The 17,594-nt window shown below is 40.9% G+C and overlaps 1 protein-coding gene across 1 annotated transcript in view; it reads left to right on the top strand.

The window, feature by feature from the left end:
- si:ch1073-358c10.1 (mitochondrial peptide methionine sulfoxide reductase) overlaps window positions 1–17,594 on the top strand; it is a 45,643-nt gene that overhangs the window by 176 nt on the left and 27,873 nt on the right. The window contains exons 2-4 of the mRNA XM_037694540.1: window positions 6,774–6,842; window positions 7,403–7,522; window positions 11,106–11,210. Of these exons, the coding sequence (XP_037550468.1) occupies window positions 6,774–6,842; window positions 7,403–7,522; window positions 11,106–11,210 (294 nt within the window). The remainder of the gene's footprint in view (window positions 1–6,773; window positions 6,843–7,402; window positions 7,523–11,105; window positions 11,211–17,594) is intronic.

Below are 17,594 nucleotides of genomic sequence, written 5' to 3'. Positions count from 1 at the left end.
GTGTCTTGATAATATAGAAAAGCGACATAAGTACAGTCCATTTACCATTTAAACGCTGCATGTTCTGAAATGTAAAGCATTTTTCTGAAACGACAGTTTTTTAATGTTTCTTATATATTTTTTCAGCGATCAAGAACAAACCTGAAGAGAATTTTGTCTGCTTTTTTTTTTTTTTATTCTTGTGCAAATTCATCTCAACACTAACCAATTGGTCCAAAACTCATTTCAGTTTATTATATATCAACTCAGATTAAATTACAGATAAACTTAAGTGACTGAAACAATCACCAACCTTTGTATAGGGCAGATTGACTTCATAAAAATGTCAGTCGGTGCAACAGATAGTGGACAGCTCTGGCTCTGGAGGAACATTCAGCAGAACGGAGTTGGATTTTAAAGTTATCACATTACTTACCTTACTGTGTTAGAATATAATAGAGATTCAGAGTGTGACTAAAATTTGGATTATGTATACAGCGATTTTCATCAGAATAATTTCACGCAGTAATTTCTTTGGATTTTGTTCATGGTAGTGTAATATACTTACCCTTTGGAACCAGAATTGCCAGGAGAACGTTTGTTGTAATATCTTTTAACTTAATTGAATATTTTATGTGATTTAATTTGTGGACAGTAATGAAATCTTTTGAGTTGTTTCCAAATTCTGCAGCAGAAGCAAAAGCCTGCTGGGATATGTACCGGTAGTGCTCTATTAAATAGTTGTTGATTAAATCGAGACATCATAAATCTGTATGGATTAAAATCTCAGCTCTGTTACTCATTAGAGATGCGATGCTTCAGTTCTTTTAGTTTCATTTCATCTTGATTCTTGTACTAAAGCAGAGTCAAGTGTCTCCCTTTCATATGCATGTGTTCTCACCTGTTCATATGTCTGTTGTGGGACACGAGGGCCAGTGTGCTGTAACTGAAAAACGTTGTGCGATATGAACCTGGTGCTCCAACTCGTCACCCACTCTGATATTAGCATCCACAAAGTGCGCTGTGGGAGCTGGTGCATAGGAGGAAGAACTACCGCAGCAACTAGGGGCCCATCTGGGCATTATGCGCATGAAGGCTCCGCCCCATCGTAAGTTCCCACTCCGTCTGTCAAAGCAGCTCGGAGACGCGGCATGGCAGAAATCTGTTCCCCTCTTTCACCGTGGGGGACCCGGTTTAGATGGGGATGGTTTGTTCTTTTTTTTTTTCCAGGGTGTGTTTGCCGATGTGGCCCTGTAAGCACGAGCGATTCAAGGATTGCATTGACCGTCTACACGTATGCTCTGCGCAGTTCCAATCATGTGTGTCTGATGACACATTTTATAGCTCCTCTGTACAGCTAAGATTGCCCACATTAAAAGTTGCTTTTAGCTCTCCGGCCTCTTTTGAAGAAGCTCCCGGTTCCTTGTTCTGTTGTCCTGTGGTCCCTCTCTCGCTCCAGTCCCTGTGATGTACTCTGTGACCTTGGCGAGAATGATCCAGTGGCAGATTGCTACATGGTAGGGGCACAGTAGCTATTATTTTGAGTCAGTGCAAGATAGACTGCCAATATTTCTTCTAAACAGGATGGGGGAGGTCAGCTGACCGAAATCAATTTCTGTTACATGTTTTGCTGTAACTCTTTAAAGCAGATTGATAGCAGAGGTATATTGCTGGTACTATTCCGCTGTTTTTCTTCTGCCGTCTCCAGATGCCCTTGCTCTTTGGATTTGTAAAAGTTTAAAAGGGAAGGAAAAAATATGTAATCTAGTGAGCAAGCACATTAGTCAACAATACACTAGATAAATAAACAAAAGGGTTTTGGTCATGGGAAGCACTGCGGTGCAATGAATACGACTTACTACAGTAAGGCAATTAATATAAAACCTAGTGATTTTGTTCACCTGTGCTTCTGTTGTGTTGTTCATTACACTGGCTGTTGACCTTACAGTAAAATTTTAAATATCCTTACTTTTTAATAACAAAATGAGAAAGACGACATAAGGAGTTAGAAGATCTGACTGTATTTACACCTGGATATTTCCATAAAACCACAGTTCTTAGCCAGTTTACTACATTTCAGTTTGTTCATCTCCTCTGTTCATGTGATAAATGCATAATTATTTGGCTTCACTATTTTAACAATGGTTAAATGCACACGTGGGCTGCACAGTGTGGCATTTTTTTTAATTGTATTTGCAATATCAGTGTGTTAAATATCAATAACACATAGGACTGCTTTGACTGCAATAAATCATATGCTATTATTCAAGTGTCATGCATTCATTTTCTGCATGCCAATAATTTATTTGGCCCTCATTTTCCTCTCACTGCCCTTGATGTCAATGTCCACGCCTGGTCATATAATAATGGCCGAGATGCTAAACAACTTGGAAAGTGTCGTGAGAATTGAGATGACAGAACAGAAACGAAGGACTGAGGAAATGTTGTTTTCACAATTGACATTGTCATTGCAATATTATTATTTTCAAAATGAGTAATTTATTGTGTTGTCCAAATGAATGTAGTACTTTTCTTATCAAACCATCTTGTCAAGTATTCAGATCAGGCCCTGATGGGATGTGCCACATTGTTGCTGGATGGAGATAATGGAGCTGATGCTAGAGTAGGTACTGTTCTGCATAGCAACCGTTTCTGTTGCTAAGGCGCTGCATGTATGGAATGTATAACGGGGTTAAAAGTTGTCCGTACTGTTTTCCCATCTTGGACAGAGTGTGCGACTCAGAAAGTTGTGTTGGCAGTTCAAGACTGCAATAGTAGGCTTCCTTACTTATCTCTTGTTACAAATGGACCATCTCCCCCGTTCTTTTGTTTTCCAGTCTTCTCCCTCATCCCTTCTCCTTTACCCACACTCTTCCTTGCCCCTACCCTTCCTTTCATTCAGCAGAAGGTAGTTGGCACCAGTATAAAGCGTCAGCCTCCTTAGACGACTCGTGTCTGACTCTCTGCCAGTTTGTGTGAAACTAGAAAGAGGGACAGCAAGAGGGAGGGGAGGGAGGGTATAGAGGATTTTTGTGATAAAATAAGCAGAGTGGTCTGGAAATCGACCCAGCGTCATCAGTTTTAACATCCATGGATGTTGCCTCTCTCTTGTGTTTGTGTGAGGAAGCAGCGGGAATTGGACCTCAGTTGTACGAGAGAAACATGGGACCACAAGCAAAACTGAGTTAAACTGGGCTTTATCGTTCACTATGCAACAGATTGTTGTGCCTTTGACTGGTATTAACTTTAATTGGAGCAGAACAGTTGGGCATGAGAGCCATTATTTTGATTCTGGTCCAGCCACTTACAGCTGGAATGCTAAAAGAAACAAAAGGTGACTCAAGTATTCTGCAAACTGCGCTTCCAGAAACCCTCGAAACAAAGGGCGAACAAAATAAATTACACCCATATCTCATCCATGTTGGGAAAATAATCTCATGAAGCCATCCCACATATTCAGCCTGTTTTTCTTCTTTTTAAGAAGTTTTCTTCTTGTTTTGTTGTCCTCTCTTTCTTGCTGGCATGGTGAGACAGTGCAGTGAGGGTATTCAGCCAGCTTTTACTCTGTAAGATGAGGTATTTCTGGTCGTCTGGGTGGTGGGTGCTCGCCTGGCAAGGGGGTGGGGGGTGTCGGACTAGGCACAGAGAAAAAGGCTAGCCAAGTACCGTGTAAACCTCTGCCAAAGCTTCCACAGGAAAAATGCCCATTGCAGAGGTTTGTGTGTGAATATTTGTAAGGTAGGTTGTGCAGCAAAGTGTGGGATGATGGAGTGTAAAGATGAAGAGCATCTTAGACGGGAGGGCGGGGAGTTCTGATTGAGAGTTGGCTTCTTGAGACTTTGTTTTGTCGACAGGTTCTTGGCCAGCTTCAATTTAACTTCTTTATTGTTTGTTTACTTGTTTGTGTTTGTTTTCTCACTCAGATAAAGTGCTTAGTCTTTCTTGTATAGCGCCTGAAGGCGTGGGGGGTCTGAAAGCCCAAACTACTCTTGACTGACTCTGTGGTACCATCATCTGTTGCTTCTCACTGGCTATTTACTCCTTTTACCGTTTTGGCAGGCTGATGTCTTTTCCTCCTACTCTTCCTCTTATATCTCACACTTGTCTTCTCTCACTCTCATTTTCTTTCTCAGAGTCATTTGGCAACTTTTGGGTCTTTGTTTTTCTGTCCAGAAACCAGATTAAAGGGGAGGGTGTGCCAAAAGATAAAGACAATACAAGTTCACAGAAGAAAAATGACGATTTCCTCTGTCCTGCTTTCATTGTAAGTCCCTCAACAGGACTGAGAGAATGTAGCCAGTTACTCGCATGGAGGTGCTTTGATTGCAGATGACTGTGCCCACGAACATGACCTGGCATTGCCAAACAACCTGCTGCTCAAAGACAGAACCGTGGCACAACAGGAGGGCAGGAAGCGACAGCCTCGGGGCAGCCAGGCCTCTGTGACATTTTAGTCCTTTATGCTTCTGCAATCTGTTACTGCACATAAAAAGCTAACTATTTTCTTAAATATCAAAAATGCCCTGGCGTTATCAACTGAAGTGTTGCAGAGCTTTTTCCACTTTTTTCTTCAAAAGACTATCTTTGGGTTTTCATTCTGGTAAATGTTTATTCTTGGTGCTTTTTTATGGTCTGGCTTTAAGATAAACTCTAAGTTTGAAGTGAACTGCATTAAACAGTTTTTAAGCTTATTGTTACAGTTAAGGATCAGTTCAGGTTTATATAGGAAACTATTTTGTCTGTGTCAGTTTAGAGATTGTTTACATGTCAGTGTCACACACAACACATCCTTGCAGTCACCAATGACCTACCGTATTTTTCACTGTATAAGTCACACTTTTTTTTGCATAATTTACACGCCCTGCGACTTATAGGCTGAAGCGACATATTTATGTTTTTTTTCCCCCCATATTTATAAACCAATTTTTGGCTGTGATATGACCATTTTCATTCATTCTGACTGAAATGTTTTTGAGCAGTGCCACTTTCAGCCACTTGATGGCAGCAGAGTAGTAGTAGCTGTAAGGCATGCCGTTGTATCATGTAATAGGTAAACGTGGTTATAATGACAAATTCAAAAAAGTTCAAGACAATAAAAACTGGACTTTATTTATTATACTTTATACTTTATTGTTTTTGTTTTTTTTTTCACTTTTTTGAATTTACCATGTCCTGGATGACTGAGAATTTTCAACATATATTAATGACACAATCGGCTTGCCATAGTCTCCCCACCTTGTTCTGCTCGCTGCTTGGAACTGTCAAACCAGCTGCACCGCCCTGGCGAAATTCAGCTAATTTGACCATTAAAGTGCATTTATTAAGCAAACATTAGATTGAGACAAACATTTACTATACTTTCGAGCAAACAAATAGTTAATAAGTGTTAATCTTGTGGGCAGCAAGGTGGCGCAACTGGTAGAGCTGCTGCCTCTCAGAGAGCAGGTCCTTGGTTCAAACCCCGGTCCAGGGGCCTTTCTGGGTGGAGTTTGCATGTTCTCTCCGTGCATGCGTGGGTTTTCTCCGGGTACTCCGGTTTCCTCCCACAGACCAAAAACATGCATGTTAGGCTGATTGGTAACTCTAAATTGTCCCTAGGTGTGAGTGAGAGAGTGAATGTTTGTTTGTCTCGTTTGTCTCTATGTGTCCCTGTGATGGACTTGCGACCCGTCCAGGGTGTACCCCGCCCCTCGCACAGTGATTGCTGGACATGGGCACCGGCGACCTCCGTGACCCAAAATGGAATAAGCGGGTAAAGATAATGGATGGATGGATGGATGGATGTTAATCTTGTTAAATTCTTGTTAAAGTCCTCCTGTGCACGCTCCTGCAGTCGCCATTTGGCAGTCAATCAATTTTTGGCACAACACTGTCCCGCATTTCCGAGTTCGGCCAACATTTCCGGGTTGTCAGAAGTGAAGCGTAACAAACACGACGCGTCAGCAGTGACGCATAATAGATGGGACGTATATGGCGAAACAACATATTTTTGGATTTTTCCACTTTATTAAACAAATATGGACTGATGCGACTTATAGGTGGAGCGACGTGTACAGCAGAAAATACGGTAACTGAACTCGGGTTAAGCGTCCATCATTGATTTGTGCTGAAGCCCTTGTTGGCTGTTTATATGTAGACAAATATTAGTGGTTGAAGTACAAACCAGCCTTGCTTAGTGGAGATTTGTACACTAAATCACCTCAGTCTTCTTAAACCCTAATCCTAATGACATATCTGAGTGACACACACACACACACACACACACACACACACTTCCTCTTTAGTGCTCTAATTCCACTCAGCCCAGTTAGCACCAGAGTGCCACCTCTCCATTTAGGTTTACTTATTGGATATTTTTATCATGATGAAGACTAGGACCGTATGGCATGAACTGTTAAGGCTTTTCTCTACATATCACATTATCCAGTCTCATGCTACGGGACTGTCATTGTGAGTTGTGCACACCTTGCTGTGACGAGCTGAACTCCATGAAGACTTGATTGGAATAAGAAAGACAAAAAATAACTACTTCAGTTTAATGCATTTAATTGTGGGTATTGACGAGAGGGAGGAAGTCAGAGTGGCAGCTGAAGCTGTGTAATCCACTAAATGTCTTCCTGCACAGAGGCCTCTGGCTCTGATCCACTGGCCTGGGTCAGCCTCTAACAAAATAAAGGCCTGTGAGCCTGACTTCAAGCCACTCGTGGGACTCTTTCCTCACTTGCTGTAATTTGTATCATTGTATTGCAGAGTTATGATCTTTTAGCACATTTTCTCACTGTTTCTGTTCACAGATAATCATGCAGTCAATGGGAATCCCACTGCAGAGCCCTTTCCAGAAGGCATGGAAACCATCATGTTCGGTGAGATGGCACAATCACACTTATGCTTAAATCACAAAGAATCTAATGAGAATCAGCTGCTACCAGTTTGTGCCTTTGTAACACACATTGAAATGTAAGATGACAACTTCTTCTTTTGACTTTTCCTTCTTTGGGGGTCGCCACAGCAAGTCATCCTCCTCCATCTCACTCTGCATCCTCCATCTCACTCATCCTCTGTCCTCACTCCAACTACCTCCATATCCTCTCTAACTGCATCCATATATCTCCTCTTTGTCTTTTTCCTGGCAGCTGCATTTCTAACATCCTTCTACCAATATACCCACTGTTCCTCCTCTGGACATGTCCAAACCATCTCAGTCTGGCCTCTCACTTTATCTCCCAGTTGTTCAACCTGTGCTGTACCTCTGATGATCTCATTCCTAATCTTATCCATCCTTGTCCCTCCTAAGGAGAACCTGAACATCATCATTTTTGCAACTTCCAGTTCTTTCTCGTCATTTTGTCAAATGTAGGAGGTTTTGTCAAAATGTAGGGTGACAACAAATGATGTAAAGTTATGCTTCTGTCTCTTGTGCCAGGACTGGGCTGTTTTTGGGGAGCTGAGAGACTTTTCTGGCGACTTCCAGGGGTCTTCTCTACACAGGTGGGCTTCGCTGGAGGCTTTACACCTAACCCTACCTACAGAGAGGTCTGCTCAGGTATTGCACTGCGCTTCTTTCTTGCACTTTTGTACCTCACATTGTTTGATTCGTATTAAAAGATCAAACTACCTTTCTGTGAGAACGCTGTATGTTGGTATAATGTTTGAAGGTACAAAAAGTCACAGGCAAATAATGGGTTAAAGAAAGAGATGCAGAGAAGGATTGTTTTAAATACAGCTCTCTCATTTTGGTTTTTCCCTTTATCTGCAGTCAACTACTCAGAATGCACTGCTCCAGATGGGCTGCACCCCCATCTATCCCCACCCCCACATGACCTACTTGTAAGGATTTTGCTCTCTTCTGTGCAGTACTGTGGTGTTTTTAACCAACAGAGGTTACCGAGTGTAAGGCACTATAAATGGGCTTCTTTCCCAGAAAATGTGATTTGGCGAACATGATGCTACAAACTCGGATTCCGTTTGTCTGCAAAGATGTTGGAAATGTTTGGCTACTTGTCTCCTTCCAATTTTTTCTTATCACAAAAAATCAAATGGATTTATGTAGCGAGTTGATTTATAATTTAAATGAAGATGTCTGGCTGTGCATTCATCTCTTGTGTTGTAGGAATCATGAGCTGTTAGTTTGGGTCTTCCATTTCTCTGGGGGAGGCATCATTGCAGGCAAGCATGGAGCCTAGGTGCAGACGCAGTACAGTGGGAACGATGCTTTGGGCTGGGCTGGCATATTTTCTGAGCAGAGCCCATCATATAGTTTCTGTCAGCAAGTTTCCTGTCCCCGTTTCTGTCAGACCCCCAAGAAACAAGATGGTCAGTGGTGGAAGAAGACAGAGATGGAGGAAGATGAGAGAAAGGAAGAGTATGAATTCTGCATCAAGTGAAGGATTGAATCAAACTTTTTAAAAGAGGAGAAAAAGGGTGATGGAGAATGGTGGTCTTGTGTATCGGCTGAGAGAGTGCAGGCGTCGCTCCAGTGGCCATGACGGAGCAGAGCACTGCGACGGCATGAGACCAAGAAGCTGTCAACTCAGCCAGAGCAGAATGGAGTGAAAGAGGAGGTTGATGGAACTGTCAAATAAGACGTGGAAGGATAGAAGGACAGGCAGATAGGTGGATGGTCTGACAGACAGAAACAGGAGAGCTGGAGATGCTATAAAATATTTGTCTTTAGAGGACACATGCATACTCGCATCCAAGATGCCAAGAAGTTTAGGCCATTTTTCAATCAGCATAATTTATCTAATCTATTTTACAGCACAAGCACAGTCTAAAGTCTGAGAAATTTTCACTACAGATTTGAAAGCTGAGGCTGGAACTTGTGTTTTACGTTCGCCGGCCTTCACAAAATTAAATCTATTTTCATTGATTTGATTGAACAGTGTTAAAGAGGGTCGGTTATACATGGTGCATTTTCACAGATGTTTACATTGCTTCGTTAATTAATATTATTAATTTACTTTATATATGTTTCTGTTCAGTGCCCTGAGATGACTTCTGTTGTGACGTTTTGCTATATAAATAAATTGAGTTGAATTTATTACTGCAGAAAGTACACAAAGCAATGAGCTGATGTTTCAGCATGTTTAAATATAATTATTATATTATTATATATTAAATTATTATAACGTATTATAATATTATGATGAGCTTTTTAATGCTTTAAAATGTTGCAAGTTCCTTTGCTGCTCTCATTAAAATAAGGTTCTGAAGCCAATATAAAGATATGGTGTCAATTTGGAGTTTATGTATGAACATCAAAATATCATGAAACAAAAGTAAAACTCCAAAAATTGACATTTTTACTTATTTGATTGTTGTTTGCTAAGAAAGTTTTATACAGTAGTCCCTTGCTACTTCGCAGTTCGTTTATCATAGACTCGCTCTACCGCGGTTTTTCAAGATAAGACTGGACATGACACACAATTGGCAGATTGCTGGATGAGCCGCACAATGGGCATGGAATTTTTATGTAAAATAAATTACTTTAAATTATTTAGTACATGCTGCACCTTTGTGCAGCCCATATTGCAGGATAAGCTTCCTGCTGCAGCTGATCTGCTGTTCTCCGTGCAGAGCGGTGAAGTGGGCGTGGCCAAGAGCCCTTGCAGGTGGCTGAGCGCAGCTGAAATCATGACATTCTGTGCTTTTCTAGAGTGTTTAGAGTTTAGAAACATATTGCAAGAGTGTGGGAAGGGAAAACAATTTATATACATTATAAATATATATATATATATATATATATATATATATATATACTACTTACCACTTGTACTACTATTCTTACTTGCAGTTTTTTACTTATCGCGGAGCTTAGGGTACGGATCCCCTGCAATAAATGAGGGACTACTGTAAAGGTAATTTTAAGTATTTTAATTGTTGCCCGTTGCTGCATCCCTTATTTTGTTGACAGATGTAGTGATGGGTTAAACCAACAAAAGGCCAGCAGGCTGGTCTGTTGAATTGTTGGGCTGTAAGCAGCACCCAGAACACTATTGAATGGTCCTTCAATGAAACACTGAAGCACTGGCAGCTTTAGTGGTGCTGATCTTCTCAGCCTTTCACCCCCTTCATGTGGGACAAGCTTGAAGAGTCATGGCACACAGTCACCCCCCCCCCCCCCCCCAACAGGTTTTGACAGAAGCTTTTTGCTCCAATTGAATTTTCTGCTTTCTGCTGTTTTTGTTGACTTCACTGCATCCTGACTGCCAGTCTGCAGCTCACTGTCTGTATCACAGGAAAATGTGCTCAGTCCCACAAGGTTTGGCTTTGTTAAAATAAAATGTATGGTTACAAATGGCTGTTTTAAAATAAAATTAAAAAATAAAAAAACAATTAGGTGATCAGTACTATTTTTGACTTGGTGTAGCAGCTATATTCAGTACATATCAGTACTTATAAAATCACAATTTTTAAGTTTCAAAATATGCATGTAAACCAATAGGATTATTTTAGCTAATGATGCAATAAATATTACAGAAATTGGTTCTCAGACAGTCATAATTTTGATAATCTCTAATCTAGTATTTGCACTTGATGTGTCAGTCTGTATGGCTTTACTGTGGTTTAAAAAAAACATACTTTGTACCTGTGCACATCCTTTGCATTGCCCTAACTGATGCAATCTCGAGTTACCCCCTCATCACAATGATATATATTTATGTTTTCTGCTTTAAATGTGTGCGCCTGTGCTGATGTACATACAATACATGTGAGCCTTAAAGCAGCCTTCAGTTTGAGGATGCCTGCAGGCAGCTTGCTGAAGCTTCTGTGTTCTGGCAGCTGCAGACAAGAATGAGTGTCTGTGAGCTTTTGGCAACCTCCGCCATAAGCTCCATCTTTGACTGTGCCTCCTTTCTCTCCATGTGCACCTTTCGTTGCTGCTTTTCCTCCCATGGTGCCATGAGCAAGAACATGGCTCATTGGGGATTGAACCTGAATGTTCTTTACCTGTGGCAAATGCACTCAGTGCCATGTTGTATGCGTTCTTTCTATTCTCTCAGCAATATTCAACAAACAGTTGATAATTAAGATTATTGCAAAATAGGAGGGTATAGTGGGATGAGGTAGATATGAGATCAATACAACTTAGTTTTGATAATTGTCACTTTGTGATTCCCTCTCAGGTCTGACAGGCCACACTGAGGTGGTGAGAGTGGTCTTTTCTCCTGAGGACATTGGCATTGAGGAGCTGCTCAAACATTTTTGGGAGAGCCACGATCCTACACAAGGTAGTAGCGCACTTCTACACAAGCCACAGTCATCTTTAAATTAGACCCATCCCAAAGGGCCAAAAAGTGTATTAGAGCAGAAGGATGATGCCCAAGCATGTGCCTGTGCTTGTTGTGGTTGGGGGGAAGGTCTCATGGGTGGAAGTCAATGCCAGACAGTGTTAATGTGTCTGAGATCCAGCCATCCATGGAGGTGTGCACCAGTGTGGTGCACATTCAAGCTGCAATTGTGGAAAAAGAATGGCTGTTCATGGCATGCAACATAAACCAGGCTTTTCTCCTGGGAGTGATGCAGTGATGGTAGTAATATATATATTTTTTGTTTAAATGCTGCTTAAGTATTTTTAAAATTTGAATCACAAGAAAAAAGTGAACTTTCAAAAATTTGGCTGCAACAGTGTAATGTTTGGCCTAATTAATTTACACGTCTTGCTTGTGAGGCACATTCCTGCTCCGTTCTATAAAGCACGTCACAAATTTGCCACCTACTCGTACATCCACAGAGCATCGACGAGAACCTTCCCATAAAAATAAATCACCTCTCCATCTCTTCAAGTCCGCTGCTCTCTTGTTTTCTGCGTTCACTGGAGGAGGTGATGTAAGAACATTAATGCATCAGGAGGACACATGGATGGTGCGTGTGTGTGTGCGTGCATGTATGTGTGGGTCGGCAAGACTGGACAAAGTGGTACTCTGCTCACTCACTGAATAAAGGGAAGGGCGTGACAATTTGGGAAGAGATCGATCAAAGATTCATTGGGCTGACCTTGAGTCATAAAAGAATCATAGAAAACCCATTGATGCTCGCCATAACTGTCCTGTCAGGGTTTTTTTTTCCATATCTGTCGAATACAGTGCAATTTACCATAATAATCAGCCATGTTTTACCAGCACTACTCATATAAATGTGTACATGAGCTGACCAGCTTAAAGATTTATAAAAAGAATCAGGAGAAAAAGTAATAACTAAGGACGTCTTTGTCTCCTTTTCTAGTAGCCGAAGGCAGAGACGCGTCTTACTCCGAGCAAAGTCGCAGTTAGAGTGGAGCCGACACACCACAGGGTAGAGGCAGCGAGGCCGAAAGAACAGTCATACATTTCTCCGGATGTTTCATCTTATTTTTTATTAATAGCATGCAGCTTGATGTCTACGCATTCTGCCTTATCTATTTATTTACTTTGATCATAGTTAAAACCAGTTTAAAATCACTGCTAACTTTTTCTTCTCTTATAGAAGTGATGCGTTTCGTGCGTGACTTAAATGTGAATTTGTGCCGTTCCTCTCAGAATCGGGGTTCACGTGTAGCAGAAACTCTTCTGATTTGACAAATGTAGCATGGAGCGGTGGAAAGCGGCCCGCTGGCTGTGCCTTCATGCATGCTTAAGCTCCAATTTATTCTGTCCACCTTAGAGCCGGGCTTAAAAGAGAATGGAGAAATGAAGGAAGTTTGCACTTTCTGCTTTGACCTGTGCAGATTCAACCAGAGATGGTATACGGAGATAAGCCCGGGAGCATTATGAATTCTGTCTTTTCCTGACTTGTATCAACACTCAGCCCAGGTTTATTTAATACTCAGTGTTGGGCATGTGAGTGGAACTGTTCACACGTATTCAGTTGGATGTAATGCCTCCTTGTGATGAGTGTATGTGTGTGCATCTATAGATGTGCATGCATATATACGTGTGGGAGTGCGTGTATGTATTTTGATATCTTTGCCTTACTGCTTTGCCTTAGTTCAAAAGGGTTTAGTCCCGACAACGTGATGTCGGGCTGCGTCAGCTCAGCCAATCCCGGCCTGGATAGCAACATTAAGAGCCAATCAGAAACTCTCAGCAGCCTTTGCTGTGTGCCCTCTTTCCATATTCAGCAACGCTAGTCTCAATCCGCTGGCTTCCCTGGGATGTTGCATAACCCCCCCAACCCCCATTCAATACGCTCCCATACCATAAGTTTCTCATGTCTGTGATTTGACAAGCTCTCAGCAGCATACCTGCACATGAGTGCAACATGTTCAAGCACAGTCAACAAAATGACACGTGCATGTCACAGGGTCACAGCAGTTCTGCTACATCATGAATGAGAACATTAAAAATGCTCACAGTTGAAACTCAAGCAGATATTGCTGAACTTTAACACATTGTTTGTCACTCTATCATGAGCAAGTATGCATAATACATACTAATAGCTTTACGTATATATCTAGGAACTGGCATAACATGTACTGCATGTACATAATGTATACAGTTGGAGACAGAAGTTTGCATCCACTCATCATAAACATGTTGCATTAATTTGAGACATTTGCTTTTATAGTTTAGAGTGACAACAAGTTGACCTTTGAGCCCAACACTGACTATATTTACAAAAAAGCCAGACAGCACCTCCACCTTCTGTATAAGCTAAGGAGCTTTAATGCAAGAAAAATTACTTTGCAGTTGGTGTACAGGTCACTGGTTGAAAGTGTTGTTTCATTTACTATTGTCTCATGGTATGGGAACCTCCTAGCCAGAGACAGGAACAAGTTGTCCCGGGTGGTCAAACAAGGTAGTAAAGTCATTGGTCATCAACAAATGACACTTACAGACCTGTACAGTCAGGTTCTGGGAAAAAAAAGGCAATCCAGGTTTACAATGACCCAACTCATCCACTGCAACCATTATTCAGGTTGGTACCATCTGGTGGAAGACTGCTGGTTCCTTTAACAAAGAAAAATGGGTACAAAAAGTCATTTGTTCCCTTTGCGGTGAATGTACTTAACAAGGTCCTATTTAAACGCAGCCTCACATAACAAACCACTGTCTGCTGGGATGTTTCCATATTTTAATATTTTAATGTATTGTGTATTTTAGAATGGTTTTGACTGAATGTTTTTAATTGATTTAGCAAAGTTTGGTTTTAAAGTTTTTAAAGTTTTTTTTTATCACATTTTTATCTTGTGTTGTTAGATGTCAAAGACAAATCTTTATTTCATTGAATGTTATGGACAATAAAGTTGAATTGATTGCTTGATAGTTGTGCTGTTCATTTTCTAGAGGGGAATGATGATACATCTATCAATTTTTTCAAACAAGATTTGACTGGACAAGTTTATTTATTAGAAGTCCATTTTATATTCAGAATCAGATTTATACACACAGACTTGAGTACATACAAAGATTCCCCCAAATACCATTTTCTCCTAAATGTAGATCTGAAAGTTCTGAAATGTGATAATGCCAAGGCATGTTCACTTCTTGTAATGAACATGATTGACTACAACCGGTAGTTTCTTATTGAAAACATAAAAAGGATTTATTTGACATCACTTATTGAATAGACCAAAACTCAGAACAATGGGGAAGTTAGCTGAAAGGGAGAGGGGGAAAATAATTTGAAATCATTGAAAAACAAATAGAATAGCAGATTTGCTCAAATTGGGAAAGTCTTTTAAAGCATTGCTTAAAAAGAATGACATCTTTTAAGATCAACTTTGTAGATACCTTCTACTCAAAGACTGAAAGCGTACCTGAACTGTCACACTTGGATGAAAGGAAATTAGTTCGGATGTTCAGGAACCACCAAGCCTCAAACCTACCATGGACTGGAAACAGAAGACCAGTGTCACTCTCCAAAGCAAAGCCAGTTTTACATCACCATGGCCTGAGATGGTACCAACCAATGAGGAGTTCCCTTCTCTAAAAGTTGCACCTTCAAGCTTGTAAAGGTTAAATGCCTTCTGTAGAAGGTTTTAAGGTCAAACAAGACAAAGATTGCGCTATTTGGCTAAAGAAGTCTGTTTGGAGGAGTCAAGTTATTGCTAAACCTGTGAACACTACAAATTGTTAGTCATGGTGGTGTTAGAATGAGGTAGTGGTGCATTGTGCAACATAAATAACAATAAAGTACAGGATCTGATTCACATTCTTTTCAGCTTCACCTTGATTTATCACTTTCAGTAGTATTTCATGTGAGTCCTTCAGGGCCACTATCCTGCATGCTTTAGATGTTTACCTGCTCTTCAGCAGGTCTTCATGCTATACAGAAGCCTGTTAATCCCCCATTCATTCAAATAAAGTGTGCTGAAGCAGAGAAACATCTAAAACATGTAGGGTTGGCCATGGAGGTCCAAAATTGAGGATTACTGATTTACACTGTTGAATTCTGCTGGACACAGTTGGGTGTTTCATCAGGACAATGGTCCCAAATACACATGAAAACTGGTTTATTGGATAATTTTTTTTTAATATTGTTCTTCTGGAGTGGCTTTCCCAAAGTCTCTACCTCAAACATGTTAAGTTGTGGACTTTGAGCCAAGAAATTAACCAATTTATAATCAGCTTTACCAATGCTGCCAAAGAGAGTGAGCAAGTATCCAGCCAGAATTATGCCAGTAGCTTGTAGATGGATTAATAAAGCCTATGGTTTATGTGCAACTTACTTATGAGTATTTAATAAAATACTGTATGGTAGGGGTGTATGTATTTAATTGACCCTGTGGACTAGGGGTGTAACGGTGCACGTGGGTGTATTGAACCGTTTCGGTCCACGTGCGTACTGTTTCGGTTATTTTTTCACTCATTAAATTTTATTAACAAGAGATTATGAATTAAAGTTCCTAAGTGTGTTTCAGCACGGCACTATTATCTTGCAGCACGCGTAGCATTAGCAGCCTAGCATCTCGTTGCGGTCTCCTGTTTGGGAACATTATGTCTTTCTTGTTAAAAGACAAGTGAACAAATCAAAAGCTGTGTGTCGACGTTGTTTCACGGAGAGTGGATCTGCAGCAGCAACACGTCGAACTTGTTAACGCTCTTGAAACATCATCATCCGAAAGTGAACCTCTCTTCTAGCAGCTTGGTGCAAAGAGCGATAGCAGCAGCATTTAAACAACCTTTATCAGGTTAGGTCCAGAGCAATAACACAAGCTGTAGGAGTTTTTAAAGCTCTGGATCTACGTTTCAGTTGTTGATGCGCTGACTTTAAAGTTCTTGAGCCCCGCTGTGACATCCATCACATCAACACTTCAGCCAAAAAGTTGTAGCAGCGCTTTATGAAAAAGCTAAAACTGATAATGTCAACAAGCCCTGGACCAGATTAAAGCCCTGATGATGATCAATGAGAGATTCAGCCACCTCTTAACAGAAGTGATGACCGTTCAAGAAGTGGTATTGTTATTTTATTTTTATAATCTAATTTTTTTTTTTTATTTAAAATTATAATCTTATTAACTCATTTTTTTTTTTTACCTATTTGTGTTTTATTTCCAGTCTAGGACAGAGATAGCAGCTGAGTCTTCTTCCTCTCCAGGGAAATCCACCAGAGATCACCTCCAGCTAAGAAGTCTGTGATGAGTGAACTCTGAACTTTTCCAGGGACCTGTCCCACCTGTGGGAGCAGGTCCAAGAAGAGGTTGTGAGTCATGAGGCCAAATACAGACACACTGCAAAATTAGCAAAGTGCTACCTCTTTATTCCTGCTACTGTTGTTAGTGAGAGGTTTCCTCCACCACTGGAGATGATGTCACTGCAACTAGATCTGTGCTTTGTAGATGAACAGATGCTGAGATATATTCATCAATTAAAACGGATTCTTCATTTTTCTGGACTGTATACAAACGTGCATTGAATTTAACAGAAATGTAACGTGAGACGTTATTTATCTTTGACCCATCAAAATGAATGGAGGTCATTTATTTACAGAATCAAAGTTTAACATCAAACATTTACATTAATTTGGCAAAAATATGAAAATGACAACATGGCTAGTTTTACAGGAAGTGAGAACAATACGGCGATTGTTTTCACTTTTCAGCAGAACAGCAGACATCAATTCACACGGCGGTGGATGAGCACTTTACACAGACATTTCTAAATTATCTGGAAGGATTTCTACTTGAGAGAAGAATTTAAAGATGGAAAGTGAAGTTTAAAGGGAGTAAAAGATGGTGTGTGAGGGGGAGTGTTGACCAGAACCGACACTCTCCATTCGAACCCAGCTTTTCCTCGGTACGCCCGGTAGTAAACTTGACTCGTTACCTCTCTGAAGATGAATCAGCAGATACGGAGTTCCAGTTAACGCTACCTGTCCAGCGTCTCCATAGGATGGCTGTGACCCGTCCGAAGTAGTGACGATATCCCGTCTGACACAAGCTCACCTCAGCAAGTGGACTTCACATGAGTGGAGTCCGTCAGAGTTCCACCCAGAGGTGGAAGTATTATAATCCCATAAAACTCGGAAGAGCCTTATCATGACTGGACTTCTGTTCTCCCAAACGACTGGAGCTGCGATCATCACAGAGCTTCTCCGCACTGAGAGAACTAGGAAGTACCGGCATTTTAAAGAGCTCTATTTCCGGTATATTTGAGAGTTCCTGATTGGTCAATATCAACCAGACAGGGGTGTGG

The sequence above is a fragment of the Nematolebias whitei genome, chromosome 21 (genome assembly GCF_014905685.2).
Source record: "Nematolebias whitei isolate Nwh7 chromosome 21, NemWhi1, whole genome shotgun sequence".
Taxonomy (NCBI): Eukaryota; Metazoa; Chordata; class Actinopteri; order Cyprinodontiformes; family Rivulidae; genus Nematolebias; species Nematolebias whitei.
Note: the sequence above shows the minus strand (reverse complement) of the source record. Positions and strands in the feature narration are given on the sequence as shown.